This window comes from Blennius ocellaris, assembly GCF_963422515.1.
Source record: "Blennius ocellaris genome assembly, chromosome: 8".
Classification (NCBI taxonomy): Eukaryota; Metazoa; Chordata; class Actinopteri; order Blenniiformes; family Blenniidae; genus Blennius; species Blennius ocellaris.
In genome coordinates, this window is record NC_137657.1 from 6,970,904 (window position 1) to 6,985,369 (window position 14,466).

At 44.0% G+C, this 14,466-nt stretch overlaps 2 protein-coding genes across 2 annotated transcripts in view; both read left to right on the forward strand.

The window, feature by feature from the left end:
- Nucleotides 1-1,155: 1,155 nt before the first annotated feature.
- Nucleotides 1,156-2,970, forward strand: lingo4b (leucine rich repeat and Ig domain containing 4b; the record flags this gene model as incomplete). Its single annotated transcript, XM_080500942.1, has 1 exon — nucleotides 1,156-2,970. The coding sequence occupies one exon, from the start codon at nucleotides 1,156-1,158 to the stop codon at nucleotides 2,968-2,970; it is 1,815 nt and encodes a 604-aa protein (XP_080357068.1).
- Nucleotides 2,971-9,288: 6,318 nt separating this feature from the next.
- Nucleotides 9,289-14,466, forward strand: part of LOC308133926 (semaphorin-7A) — a gene marked incomplete at both ends in the record, with an annotated part of 40,585 nt that continues 35,407 nt past the window's right edge. Inside the window, one exon of the mRNA XM_080501484.1 lies at nucleotides 9,289-9,367. Coding sequence (XP_080357610.1) covers nucleotides 9,289-9,367 — 79 coding nt within the window. The remainder of the gene's footprint in view (nucleotides 9,368-14,466) is intronic.

The following is a 14,466-nucleotide window of genomic DNA, read 5'->3' on the forward strand; positions in this document are numbered from 1 at the left end:
TACGTGCAGTGAGGAAATACATTTTCCTCATCAGGAATTTCTTTCTTGTTCTTTCTTGTAAACAGCAAACAGTAAAGAAGATGGAATGATCTAAAATAAAGACAGTTCTAGAAGGCAGCATGGGAAAAAGTTCAGTTCAATGAAATTTCTCAGGCTCTCAGTATGCTGGATCCAATCCAGGCTAACCATGAGAGAGTATTTTACACCCTGTAAATACAGGGAGTCGAACAACCGCCGCAAACGCACCTCGGAGCAGTTCAGAGTCACGAACAAGCTCAGACTCCAACCAAGGACTTCATTGCTGAGAGTGCGAACCGCTATGTGTGTACGGCCTCGTAGACATATAATAAAACATTGAATATACGTGCAACATCGGCTGAATGTGTGAAAGTCAACAGTCAAGTAAGAATCAGGAAGTCCAGTCTCGCACTTCAGAATTAGAGAATTTACACTTGCAACAAATCATGTCTCTAAATTAGATATGGCAGCCAATCATTGTAAAGATGTTTCAGTCTAAATCATTTTAATACCTCTGATAAAGACAGAGTGGCTGATGTTTTGTCTTCTCCTCATTTGGAGTCCATATCTGTACTCCAGTCACTTTTCTGCTTGTACCCAGCAGCTGCAAAATGAATCATTTAACACCTGAGGCAGGACAACTTGCTCAGAAAATTGGATTTATGGTGCTTTTTAATCCATCTGGCGTGTCCCCATTTTCACTTGACGAATCACCTCATCAGAGGGATAGTTTAACTGATTTTAATTTAAAGTAAAAAAAAAAAAAAAAAACAAACAAACTTCAAATGTAATAACACAGTGAGATGAGCGCTTGAGCGCTAAAGGAAATTTCTGTGTTTGGATGTTAAATTATTTAACACTACACCTCCAGTCATTGTTTTACCTTTTCCATCTTGCTAAAACTGCTTTTTTTGTTTTCTTTCTCCTGTTTCAGGACACTTTAAAAGGGCATGTCATTGACAAAAACACATCTCTACAGAGGACTTCAGTCAAGTTTAATTCCAACTTGACTGCTTCTGGTTATGAGAATCTGCTCTCCGACACTGAAACGGTACGAGCGGTGAGCACAGATCTGTACATTGAATCAACTGCACACGACGTCTAATTGTGTTCGTGTCTTTCCAGGCAGGGGGCAAGATGTTCGTGGAGTCGGTGGTCCGATGGGGGGCATGGAGCATCCTGCTCCAGTTTGGACTGGGAGTGTCCGCGGGAGGCTGTCCTCCACGCTGCATGTGCCGACCGGAAGCCAAAGAAGTGATCTGCTCCGGAAAGCATTTGAACTCGGTGCCAGAGGGCTTTTCCGGTGATGCCAAGCGTTTGGATTTATCCTACAATAAGATTAAGACCGTGGGGCGGCGCCAGTTCTCCGGCCTCTCACAACTTCAAGAGTTGGACCTCAGTGATAATGCCATCTCCATGATTGAGGTGGAGGCTTTCCAGGGCCTCCAGAGTCTCAGGACGCTTCGGATTAGGAATAATCGTCTCAAGATCATCCCGGTCGGGGTGTTTACCGGCCTGTCTGGTCTGCGCTTTCTGGATCTGAGCCAGAATGAGATCTTGGTTTTCCTGGACTACACCTTTAAAGAAATGGTGAGCCTGCAAACACTGGAAGCTGGGGAGAATGATCTGGTTTTCATCTCCCAGCGGGCTTTTTTCGGTCTGCAGAATCTCCAGGAGCTGAATATAGACCGCAGCAACCTGACCGCCATCCCCACCGAGGCATTGTCTCAGCTCCAGAGTCTCTCGCGTCTACGTATGCTCCGCCTCACCATAACTGCTCTGCCCAACAATGCTTTCCGACGGCTCCACCGCCTGCGCAGCCTCGTCATCGCAAACTGGCCGGCGCTGGACACCATGGCCGGCAACAGCCTGATCGGTTTGAATCTCACCTCGCTTGTGATCAGCAGCTGCAACCTCAGCGCCGTTCCTTACTCGGCACTCCGTCACCTGGTGTATCTGCGCTACCTGGACCTGTCCTACAACCCCATCACTGTGATCCAAGGTAACCTGCTCGGGGATCTCCTGAGACTGCAGGAGCTCCACCTCGCTGGTGGGTCCCTGCTCCGGATAGAACCGGGAGCCTTTCGGGGACTGGCCTACTTCCGAATGCTTAATGTGACCTCCAATCAGCTCACGACTTTAGAGGAGAGTGCGTTTCACTCTGTGGGGAACCTTCAGGTGTTGCGGTTGGACGGGAATCCCCTCGCATGTGACTGCCGGCTCCTCTGGGTCGTCCGCCGCAGACTGCGCTTGAACTTCGACGGACGACAGCCGACGTGCTCCTCCCCCGACATGGTGAAACAGCGGGAATTCAGAGACTTCTCTGAGAAGGAGCTCCCGAGGCTGTTCACCTGCCGTCCTGCTCGCATCATGGACCGCCGGCCGCAGGAGGCCAGAGTGGAAGAGGGCACCACGGTGGTCTTTTCCTGCAAGGCCGACGGGGATCCACTACCGTCCATCACCTGGATATCATCCCATAAGAACGTCATTTCTCAGACCGGCAGAATCAGAGTTTTACAGAACGGAACTCTCGAGGTGCGTTTCGCCCAAGTTCAGGACAGCGGCGCCTACCAGTGCATGGCGGGAAACGCAGCGGGCAACGACACCCTGACTGTGGGCTTGTACGTGAAGGGGCTCCCACGTAACCGAACCATCCCGCTCTTCACGGACGAAGGCTGGGCGGAGCCTTCCAACACCCAGTCCGCCAACTCCTCAGCTCAGATGGCCAAGCCGTACCCGTTTGACGCAAAGACTCTCATCATCGCCACAACGATGGGCTTCCTGTCGTTCCTCAGCTCTGTGGCCATCTGTTTTGTCTTCATGTTTTTCTGGAGCCAGAGCAAAGGTCAGATCAAGCACACCGCAACTATTGACTTTGTTCCGAGGTCTTCCATGGGCGGAGGGGGAGGGGACGGGGGTGACGGCGGCAGATTCACCATGAAACTCATTTAAAGCTTGTGAAGAAGTGAACGGGGCCTCGAGTGTTGAGGTCTGCACCGTGGACTCGCGTCGAGACACCGGGGGATTTAACGGACACTTCACGCGGCAAATCCGAGCCGTGTTTTGTCATGCTTGTGCCGGCCGTCTTCTAATTTTAGAGCCAAAAGTTACGTCTCAGCCGACCGTGTTATCTAAATAATGAATATCTCACGATGTTAACAGATTGTAGGCAGAGCTGTCTCATGATCGCTGTGCATTCACGTTTCTCGACTTTAAATAGGCACTTACCTAACAGGGTTCTTTTTATATGTGGCATGTAATTACATAGCAGATTTGTGTTGCAGCACTTCAAGGCAGTTTGACACATTCTCAGAACCTACCTGGTGCTTCTTTCTTCGTCCACGTGTCACTAACGTGCTCACTTTTGTCTTCACTTGCCGACACGGGCAAGCTTAATGTTCGCCCATTTTAAGTGTTGGGTTTGTATTTAAGCTTAACAGATCAAAGATGGCAGTGGTTGTAAGACTTGACATGCAATAAACATCGGAATAGATAAGCCAAAACAACTTTGGGGTACATTTTGGACAATTTAGAGCATTGTAGAATGTTTTCAAGGTTACTGCTGTGGGAATATGTTTTTTTCTATTGCTGGTACTACTAATACTAAACCATGTAGCAGGGTAAAATGACTGATAATGAATAATAATGTATATAGGAATGTAGCCTTCCCCACTTCTTAAAACAAGCTTTTTCCTGTCTTTTTGCTACACTTCAAGTTTACCATCAGATGAAGGTTACAAATTCTTGCTTGCTTTTCTTTTTATAAATATATATATATAAAAAAAAAAACTATTTTTTATTCCATAGCCACACAAAACACTAACAAATATGTGCCTCAGTAACATTCTCACCATCGACAGAGAGAATGCTCACCTGATCTTTGTTATCTTGTAAATATTTAGGTCAAGGGCATCGTGCTCTATTTATTCTATCATTTTATCTAGCGCTAGGGATTAGTGTCACTCCAACACGGCACTCTTGGTATGTGTAAACTTAACTGTGTGTTACGCACAAAGAAATGCTTTATTATGCCATGAAAAGAGGATGTAAATGATACACACACACACACACACACACACACACACACACACACACACACACACACACACACACACACACACACACACACACACACACACACACACACACACACACACACACACACGCACGCACCACTGGCATTTGTCATTCCTCAACCTGTAAACTACCTTTTTTTTCATTTTACATCATTAAAATGCCTACATTCAAACCTGCCTTATGCATAAACAATGTATTATTTCATGTAGATTATGCTGGACTGGTATCAAATTCATCGGGGATGAAACCCAAGTCAAATCTAATCATCTTCCAGCTCAATCTCTCTGTGGATCTTCAACTGAAATGATTCTATTGTTGGAAAATTGGCAAGAGTATGAGACGTTTCCTTGCGTAACCAAAGCACTTTAATCCCTAAGCTGCAAGTCCATTGTGAGGACTGTGTGTTTTCAAATTGAGACAAAAAAAGTGGCCTTGTTGCCCTTTTGTGAGGCTTCAGATGAACCGCTGGCAGCGAGCCACACAAGTTAAACATTCGTACTCTTTCCTTCCGTCAGCGTGAAGGACTGTGTGTGCAGAGGAGCGCAGTTGTGCCCGTCTGTTTCCCCTCAAAGCCGAGCGCAACCCAGCTGATCTTCAGTGAATCTCCTCAGACATTTACTGGCATTAACTGTCTCCCTCACTGCGTACCCGTCAACGCAGCAAAGTGGTTAAAACCCAGCGTTGCACTCGAGAGCCATAAAAGTAATGCAGGCCGATGAATTACCGACGGTCCACCTGAGTACAGTTTGGAGACTTGCAGGCTAAACTCACTGGACGGCAAATAATTTCATTCGTCTCATGCACTTGCCCAGAATAACCCAGAAAAAAAAGGAGGGAAAAAAATGATAATCACGTGTATGAGCAGAGATTTAAACCCTTTTGGATTACCTCTGCATGTCTCAATCTGTTATATAGGTCTGTCTGGCGAGTGCTATCCTCCAGCCCAGCTTGGCTTGTCATATTATCTATTTTAATACAACTATTTGCTCCCATTGGACAGAAAGCCAAGGGGGCAGATTAAAGTGGTGTCTGTGAAGCCACCCCACCCCCCATGGCCGGTGAGTAGACAACACCAAGACCATTATGATCTCTTCTCAGCTGCTGTTTAGTTTGATGGTCAAAATATCATGATATTGTGTGAAGTGGTCACCCCAACTCAGAATGTGATAGGCCTGGACATGGGGGGAAAAAACAACAAAAAACGAGGTGGAAATTCAGAGTTTTTGAAAATTAATACATTTACTTGTGCCATATAATTTCCAGAAATAGGACCAGAAATTTACTAAATATTCACTTTCAGCCTCATAGTAATCTATTATTATTATTTTCAACAATCTGGTGTGAACAATACTATTTTTTGAAAATGTAGAGGGGGGAAATGTCCATATTTGTAAATATAATCCCACAATATAAACCCAGGCCAGGCTTAAATTGGTCCAATCAGGACAAGACAGGCCGGGCTGAACCAAAACCCCAAGGTGTGTTGGAATCACTAAATTAACATCCACCAAAAACATTAAAATAATAAATGCACACAACTCCAAACAAATGTACAAATGTTATAAGTTATAGAATAGATTATCTTTACCCTTCTATAATTCCCCAAAATATACATACAAAGAAACATACAAACGGTGCATCACGGCGGACAGTGGACTGCGCCATCCACCAGGAACCACGGAAGCAGGAACAGTCGGATCGGCACAGGAGCCAGAAGTGTCTGAGATGAGCCAGAAGCTTGTGAGGTGAGTTCGAGTTTTACCAGAAGTTCAGACGGCCTCTCGGCTGCCAGTGAAACAGCGAGCTGTGGGGAACCCCACCGCAGGAACCAGGATGCTGTTCAGTGCACTCAGCAGTGGTGACAGATGTTTTACCCAGCACAAACTCCGGAAACATTTCAAAACACCATAGTTCTAACACATATTAATATAAATATTAAGTCAATTTATAACACAAGGTGTGTGTTCAAAAGTCTTCAAGGATCTTAGTCATGGATCCATAGTGGGGAAGTGTCTGCTGTCAGAATTGAACCTGCAAACTCCACTTCTCTAAACTCCAGGCCCCAACCGCCAGTTGATCTGGATGATGCTCAATCCATCCAATGGGAGCAGTTTGGGGTTCCGTGTCTTGCTCAAGGACACTCATACGTGGGCAGGGGAAGATCAGGACTCAAACCTGCAGTAGGAGGGAGAGAACAACTCTCCCAACAGAGCCATAGCCGCACCATAGCCTCCAAACCACAAGTTACCAATAACAGGAGTATCTGTTGAAAAAAATATGAAAATGTTGCTTTTATCTCTTCAGTTTGGGGTTCTAGTTAGTTTTTACACATTTTTTTTCATGATCTTGAGCATTTGATCAATCCATCCTCTATTCTACGACTGTATTTTTCTCTCCTCTTGCTTGGCTCAGTTTAAATGGTCCTGGTGTGGAGAGAAGTGGTCTCAGCAGCTCTTCAATTAGCAGATGAACGAGGTCCTTGACAAAATTAGAGGACTGGATTAATGTGACAATAATGGAAAGTACTTTACATATTCAGCCCCCCAAAAATGGTAAAACATCTACACAGGAGGGCATTTGTGTTTCTAGAGGAAGTATACATTTCAGACACTTTGTCATGTTTCACGTTACAATGTTGAAAGTGTGAACTGAAATGAATTGATTCACTTCAAAACCATCATTGAATTTGCCTGAAAGAGTGACCAGCTGGTCAAAACAAACGGTGGCTCTACCCATCCATCCATCCATCCATCCATCCATCCATCCATCCATCCATCCATCCATCCATCCATCCATCAATCCATAATCTTTACTGTGGGATCAGTTCCCGAATCACTGTAAAACACATTATATTTCACGATGTGGTTCAATCTGACATTAAGTTCATTTTAGATGTGATGTAACTTTAAATAAACTGATAATAAACATATATATCCAAGCAGAACCACTAATTCTAATGTACATATATATTCTGTTTGTTGTTATACATTTCTGAACAATAAAGCCCTGTTACATTAGACTTTTATGAGCAAGCAAGATGTTCTCAGTTTGATGCTTTGTTTAGCAATTTAATGTTGATGGATGGATTAAAAAGACAAATTTAACATTTCTCTCTGTCTTCAATTCATAATCATTGTTGTAAATCAGTTATGTAAAATCATACAATCGTCAATGTTTAGTACTGTATAACAACCAGTCTAATGAGCTGTTAAGGAGACAGCAGCGTGGTTGGAATTATTCAGAATCACTGGATTTGACTGATTGACGCTGAAAACTCTGCTTTTGCTGCCATCTAGTGGGTAATGACTCAAAAGGCTGAGCATTTAAATGCACAGACTGGTTTTGAAAAAAAAAAAAGAAAAAGAAAAACATCACTCTTGATTGAATTTAAATGAACAACAAAATTACAGCGTTTCAGTAGAGGAGAATTAATCCAAATGTTGAACAAAAAATGGATTTGAAGGGCAAATAAAAGAAGAAAGTAAATCACAACATAAGCAGTGGGGGAGTTAATTAGATGGAGTTCTGTATGAACCTCAAAGGATGTTGCAGCACTCACTTTATATGCATCATAAAAATGATGAAAGGCTGTGTGATATATGCAGTTAAGTCGGTGTAAGATAAATATGATAATGAAGGAAACAGTATAGAAACCAAAGGCAAACTGCTCCATTTACATACAAACCAGCTGCAAACACGCACGTTTCCTTACATCATGAAGCCCTGAGAAGGCTACTAATCACTAAGTTACACTCTGTTTACAGCCATATTTCTATGAATGTTGCTTTTTGAAGCCTTTGTGCTCAAATTGATTGATGTTATATGTGTGTGTGAATGATTTTCATTTGAGAGGGGGGAAAAAGGAAACTAAGTTTGAATGCCTGCAGTTTTCTTGTGCATGAGCAAGTGACGAGTCAGATTTCTCAAAGGTCTCCAGATAAAGGGGCAATACTGAGAGACAATTATGGCTTTTGATGGGGATTATGAAAGGGAAATTGCCCCCCAAGTGGAAGAGCTCTCACATGCTTGTTTCCTCCAATATTCCACCTGTGTGTGCGTGTGTGTGTGTGTGTGTGTGTGTGTGTGTGTGTGTGTGTGTGTGTGTGTGTGTGTGTGTGTGTGTGTGTGTGTGTGTGTGTGTGTGTGTGTGTGTGTGTGTGTGTGTGTGTGTGTGTGTGTGTGTGTGTGTGTCACACATGACTTCTGAATGAGGGAGAGGCAGGGATGAACGTGGTCCCATGCTGGTTTTCAGAGAAATGTCTCACAGAAGCCCAGATGATGCTCTGGATTGGGAGGATCTTCATGAAAATGGCAGCATCTGTTGGGCTGCTTCATCCATTCAGTTTTTTTTTTTCTTCTTCTAAGATTTGAGTCAATTTGCTTCACAAATGCAAACGCAGCAGAGTCAAACTGCTGATTCATTCCCATTCAGGCACTCGGGCACTATTGACACGTATTGATTAGACATTACAGTAGAGGCAGTTGCCGAGGCAATATCATTATTGGCTGCTGGTGTGAGGGCTGGTGTGCAAACACATAATGGCCATGAGGAATGCTCTCCACGACCATAATTCATGTCACTTTTCATGTACTCTTGAAAAATGGACCGGACCCCCGTGGCCATGTTATGTTGGTTGGTTTAGTTGAAGAAGTAGTACAAGTGCAATATTTGTCTTTCTACAAAGTGGATCATGACTGGATCAATTTGCAGTAAAATGATCAAAAGCAAGAGGTTGTGGATTTTGTTTAGTTTTTTACTTTGATAAAGCTAGAGAATAAAACATCTGACAAAAATCATCTTTCAGCAACAGGTATGATGTCTAATTCTTTACGCATGGATCTGTCAACTACAAAATGATGATTTTGTAGTCCTTTTTATTATTATAATCATTATTTATTTTCTTATCCGTGCGCCCCCGCCGAAAGACATCACTCCCCCTTCTTGCCTTTTGTTTCCGAGGTGGAGCCTGAGAGCCCGACTTTACCAAAGTGAAGTTCCGGGAGAAGCAGACGCACAGGACAGGACCGGGACCAGCAGAGGTTGGCACAGCTCTGGGACGCACCGGATCGGGGAGGGACCTTACAGGCGGCTGACAGGGACAGAAAGGGGGATCTTTGGAGGAGGGAGCGCTTTCCGCACAGTCCATTAATTCTACAAACGCGGCAGTACCACGAACAAATAAAGAAAAGAAGATGAATTCCTTCATCCTGCTGTCGCTTTTCGCCACGGTGATCGTCGGAAAGTCACCTCGGCTGAAATTCATTGTGCACGGTAGGATGCTGCTCTATTTCGCGACACTCCCCCAGTCTTCCTGCACATTCAAAGTGAAACGGTTATTTGTATCCGCACGCATGTTTTGTTGAAATGCATCCATGCATTGTGCACGGCAGTGGATGGATGGATGGATGAATGGTGTGAGGGATGGACGCATGATGACCGAATGAATAAAATCAGTGAGTTTTGACAGAGGTTGATGCGCTCAATCATGCTCATCTTTTTTTCCCAATTAACAGTTGGCGTAAAAGCTGAAGAAATAGTAGTCTGTAAACGCGTAATGACGGGGCCACTTCTGGATTAATTTCTGAAAACACCGCCCTCCCCCCACTGACCGAGTAGTAAATTACGCGCTCCTCCATTGAGGCCCCGCACACATGTTACCAGCCTCTTTACATGATGTGGAAGAAAATGGTTTCTGCTGTTGGATCTCAGTGTTCCCGACATATCCAATGTGGTAGCGTCTGGAATTTTGTTTTTTCCAGGTTTCTGATGCGTTTTTCATTAACCGGCACTCTACGTGCCAATTGGAACGAACTGGATGTCATTTGTGCAACTTGTAGCGTTGGTGTTGTTCATTTTGACAGCCTGTGCGTTCAGTTTACATCCCTCCACGCAACGCGTTCACATGGCGCCTCTCACACTGGTTTACGTTAGTGAGCGTCCGTCGCGTCCGTCTGTCCGTCTGTCCGTCTGTCCAAAGGCGCACCAGGCGCAATCGGAACAGGAGCGTCTCCTCATGCAGGGGTGGGGGTTGCATGGCGCTTTTCAGCCTGAGCACGCCGCAAGGCTGTAGCCCCTAAAAGATCCGCCGTGAAGCAGCATCATTACTGTGAAATATGACTCTTTGGAGGCTGACATCGCCACTGTGGCTCCGCGTCCTTGCGGAGCTGCAATGCGGGACGCGGCAGCTGCTTCACACTGCAGCAGATCAGAGCAGCCCGGCTCAGACACAGACACGCCGTGGGAGCTCCGCAAAGCATCCCCCCGCCATCAACACACACACACACACACACACACACACACACACACACACACACACACACACACACACACACACACACAGTGTGTGTGTGTGTAGGGGGGGGGGGGGGGGGGGGGGGGGGGTTAGAGAGCATTGGATGGAAAATTCCGAGCTGACTCCCGCTTATCCATTCCGCTCACGTCTGTTGCACCTCACACGGTCCTCTAATGTATTCAGCAATCAATAGAGATGGGGGCCTGAGTGTCAAGTTATCAGCTTCTGTATCCATCCCCCTCTACAGTGGATGAGCGCGGCGGAAAACGCGCCAGATGACGGCTCCGGACGTGCATGTCATGTCAATCACATGCCGCCGTTACGCAATCCGAGGTTTTATCGGTGAAGGCCTGTCGTCAGGGCTCACACCCACACACACACACACCCGGAAGCACAGGTAGACGACGGTCACAGGGAATCCATGGACACAGTACGGAGCGATTTCAGCACCTCGGAGCTGTCTCAGGTGCTGAAACTCCGAACCGGCCTCATTTGGCATGCTTTAGGCCAAACGAGGACATTTGGCGGGTCCTTGCACCTTCAAGGAATTGTTTGAAGGACCCACTTTAGGGGATTGAGCTAAAAATTAGTTAGGGGTCAGGTTCAGCCTTGCTGCAAATGAATAAGACGCAGGAGAAGGTGTATTCTTTTGGCACACAATTACACCCATGTCTCATCCAATAAGTGAAACAAAATACCATCGAAAGAGGCTAAAGTACATTTCTACCAACCAACTAAGAGAAAGGGAGCAGATTCAATAATAATCCCAATGGTTCCAATAGGGTCCTATGCACTGTCAGTGCTCGGACCCTAATTAATGCAACTTACATTAAGGTTAACCAGGAATACGAATACTAGGAGATATTTTCATCATGCACCATTCAGTTTAATACAATACAATGTAGCCGGGCCATAAATTACAACCTCTAGTGCCATTAAAGGTGCAGCGTGCAAGATTTAGTGGCATCTAGCAGTGAGGTTACACACTGCAACCAGCTGAATACTGATCCCCTCATTCCTCTTCCCCGGCGCCTCAATAGAGCATGAGGAAAGGTGAAGCAGGAAACCCAAAAGGCAGCATTCAGTGTGTTCATCCCGGGTGACACTGAACGGTCTGTGTTGGGGAAAATTGTTTGTTAGTATAGGTGTAGTTAATCTGCACAACATACAACCAATGAGTATCTCTTCACCAATGAGAATATAGTCTGAGAACATCAAATAAGCTGCAGCTCTTGAGAGCTGCTTGCGGTATGCAGTGGTCAGTATCTATCAAATACGGTCCGAGTGGTGACTGAGCGGCAGGGTCACGGGCGGTCAAGCCACAGCAATACATGTGGACATGTGGTCCCATTGAGACTCCAATTTACAACTTCCCGGACTGAAAGGATAACCTGATAGTGTCTGGTTGCCAGATAGCACAGCACACGTTCAGAGGTGTAGGGGAGAGACTCGATGAATCGTGGATAGTTTAGCCGTAAAGAGGTGGACTTAGACTACGAGCTTGCATGCATACATGTATTAATGCATGCATGCTTCTACAGGATTTACGTATTTTAGTTGGAAATATGTAACTCCATTATAAATTAGTTTAATATAGGTTTAACTGCTTCTATAGTATTTTATTTTCATCTGAATGATTTAGGTGGAATTTTTACAAACAGTTCATAGTGTGCACTCTTAAACACGTGCAGCTAAATAAAATCTCTTTACCGTCAAGAACCAATTGGACAGAGTGAGATGGCAAGTGTCCTTGAGCAAGACACTGAAAGGATGCACTGAGTGCCTTGCATGTTAGCCGCCTCCACTGGTATGTGTGAATGAATGGGTGAATGTGATGAACAGTGGAAAGCGCTTTGGAGACGGCTTAAGCAGTGGAAAAGTGCTATATAAGTGAAATCCATTTACTATTAATTCAGGCTGAAGGAAAAATAATGGGAAGAAAGTACATTCCTTTTGTTTGGTAAGAGTTCTTCTCTTAAATATTTACCATCCAGCCTAAATTTTTAAACAAAATGCCTCAGAATACTTTCTTTATATGCATTATGCAACAGGAATGTGGTTCAGTTTCAGAGAAATGCAGTGATCTGTGACATTGCCCCTTATATTTACTACTGTATTGCTTTTTAGCCCATCCTCAGGAAAATATTTTCCATTGTATAAATAAGTTAAAGCAGCATTCCTCTTCTAAACCATCACAGCTATTCAGCGGGACAGCAGCCATGACACCCGTGGAGTTTGTTGAGAGATGTTTACTTGGTGCTGGATTCAAACCAACCTCTGATGGTGTTTAGCGTTTCTGTCTTTTGGGTGTGGAAGGTCAAAACTGTGTAAAATGTGAGAGCTTCTGCTCATCGTCCCAAAATCACCTCATATTTCAATATCAATGGGTTTTTGACTGTAGTGGGAAGATCATGTGATAAATGTGTGACTCAACAGTAAATATAATCTATGATTGGAACATCTGTGCTGATTTTTGGGGATATTTTTTGTGTCTATGAGATGTAGTCATGAGATGCACACAAGCTAAATCACACCAGTAGTGACAGGGAATGAGTAAAATGGTATATGGAATAAAACAAACAAACAAAAAAAAAAACCTAAACCTCATCAGATGTGGAAATGGTGTAAAATTATTGTCAATTGCAGCTACTGTTACATTTTTTGGATTCTCACCTCAAAAACTACCGATTTACTTACTAATCTGTGTCATATTGCATTGTAGAGGGCTGCTATTTGATTTAATTTACCTGTAGAAAAGGGTCTAGTTTGAAGCATATTTCTCAGACAGAGAATGAAGTCTATACAAAATAAACAAAATAAACAAATGTAAATAATGTCCTTTGTTATGAGAATATGGAAAGAAGGTTGTGTTATTAATAAGATCAGAGATAGTGGAAGTTAGAAGTGGATAACACAAGTGTCACCTTCACTGCCGTTATATGCAACTAAGAGATATCCTAAAGAATATATTTATAGACATCTAAACAGCCATGTTTGCCCCCTCAGTGCAAAAATGCAATCACTCAAACCACAAAAAAAAAACGTCCTGTCTTTGCTTCTTCTGTTTGTGTCTTCATCATCCCCACGCAAAAAAGACTGCCATGATGATCAGTGATTCTCTGAGATATTGATGAGATGGGAATGTGAACCCGAGGTGTCAAAAATACTACTTCGTTACTGTAATGAGAGTATTTCTAATCCATTTCATTGAATCTCATGTAAACATGCATTAACATGCACAAACATTGTCCAAGTGGCCAAATCCTTCCAACAAAACCTCTTTCTTCTGCTAAAAGGATCTTAATTGTCCATTATGTTCACCAGGCCATCACTTATTTAGGCTGTATACAGATTATGGATGGCAGTTGTTTTACCCCATGAAGTGTCTTTCTCCCTGCACATTCACTTGACCCATGCATTATGTGCAGATAAAGGATTTCACATACAGTCATAAACTGGTTGGGTGAAATGTGCATGCATTCATTTGTTCCATAAGAACAGCAGAAAATTCCTACAATCATTCCTCCATTTTTCTTTCTGTCTTTCTCAAGACTCCATTAATAGAAGGATTTGGATTAAGTAGCGCCGGAAAGTGAAAGCCTGCTTTACTTTTCCAGCACATTATGAAACCACATCTTCCTTTGTAGTGTGAATATTAGAGGCGAAACACCAAAAGGCAAAGTAGGACAACCGAGGAAGGCAGTCGAAATATTGAACAGAGGGGAGAAGAAATAAATACAAAATCAAAGAGAATGAAGGAGGAGAACATTTCACTCAATCATGTTGCAACCGAGCCTGAACGCATCAGAACCACGAGGCTCATAGACTTCATAGGCCTCTTCATTTTGGAGGACTTAAGAGTGGGTTGTGTCCAACATAAGGCCCGTGGGCCAAAACTGACCTGATAGAGGCGCCAATATATCCAAACCACCAAGAACATTGTCAAATATTTCAAAGAAAACATTGCTTTTTTAACAAATTTCTCAAGAGTACCAACAGAACACGACACTGAGACCCGAGCTGAGATATCAGTGACGCTGCCATGAAAGATAGCTAACTAGCATTAGCCTCAAAGCCA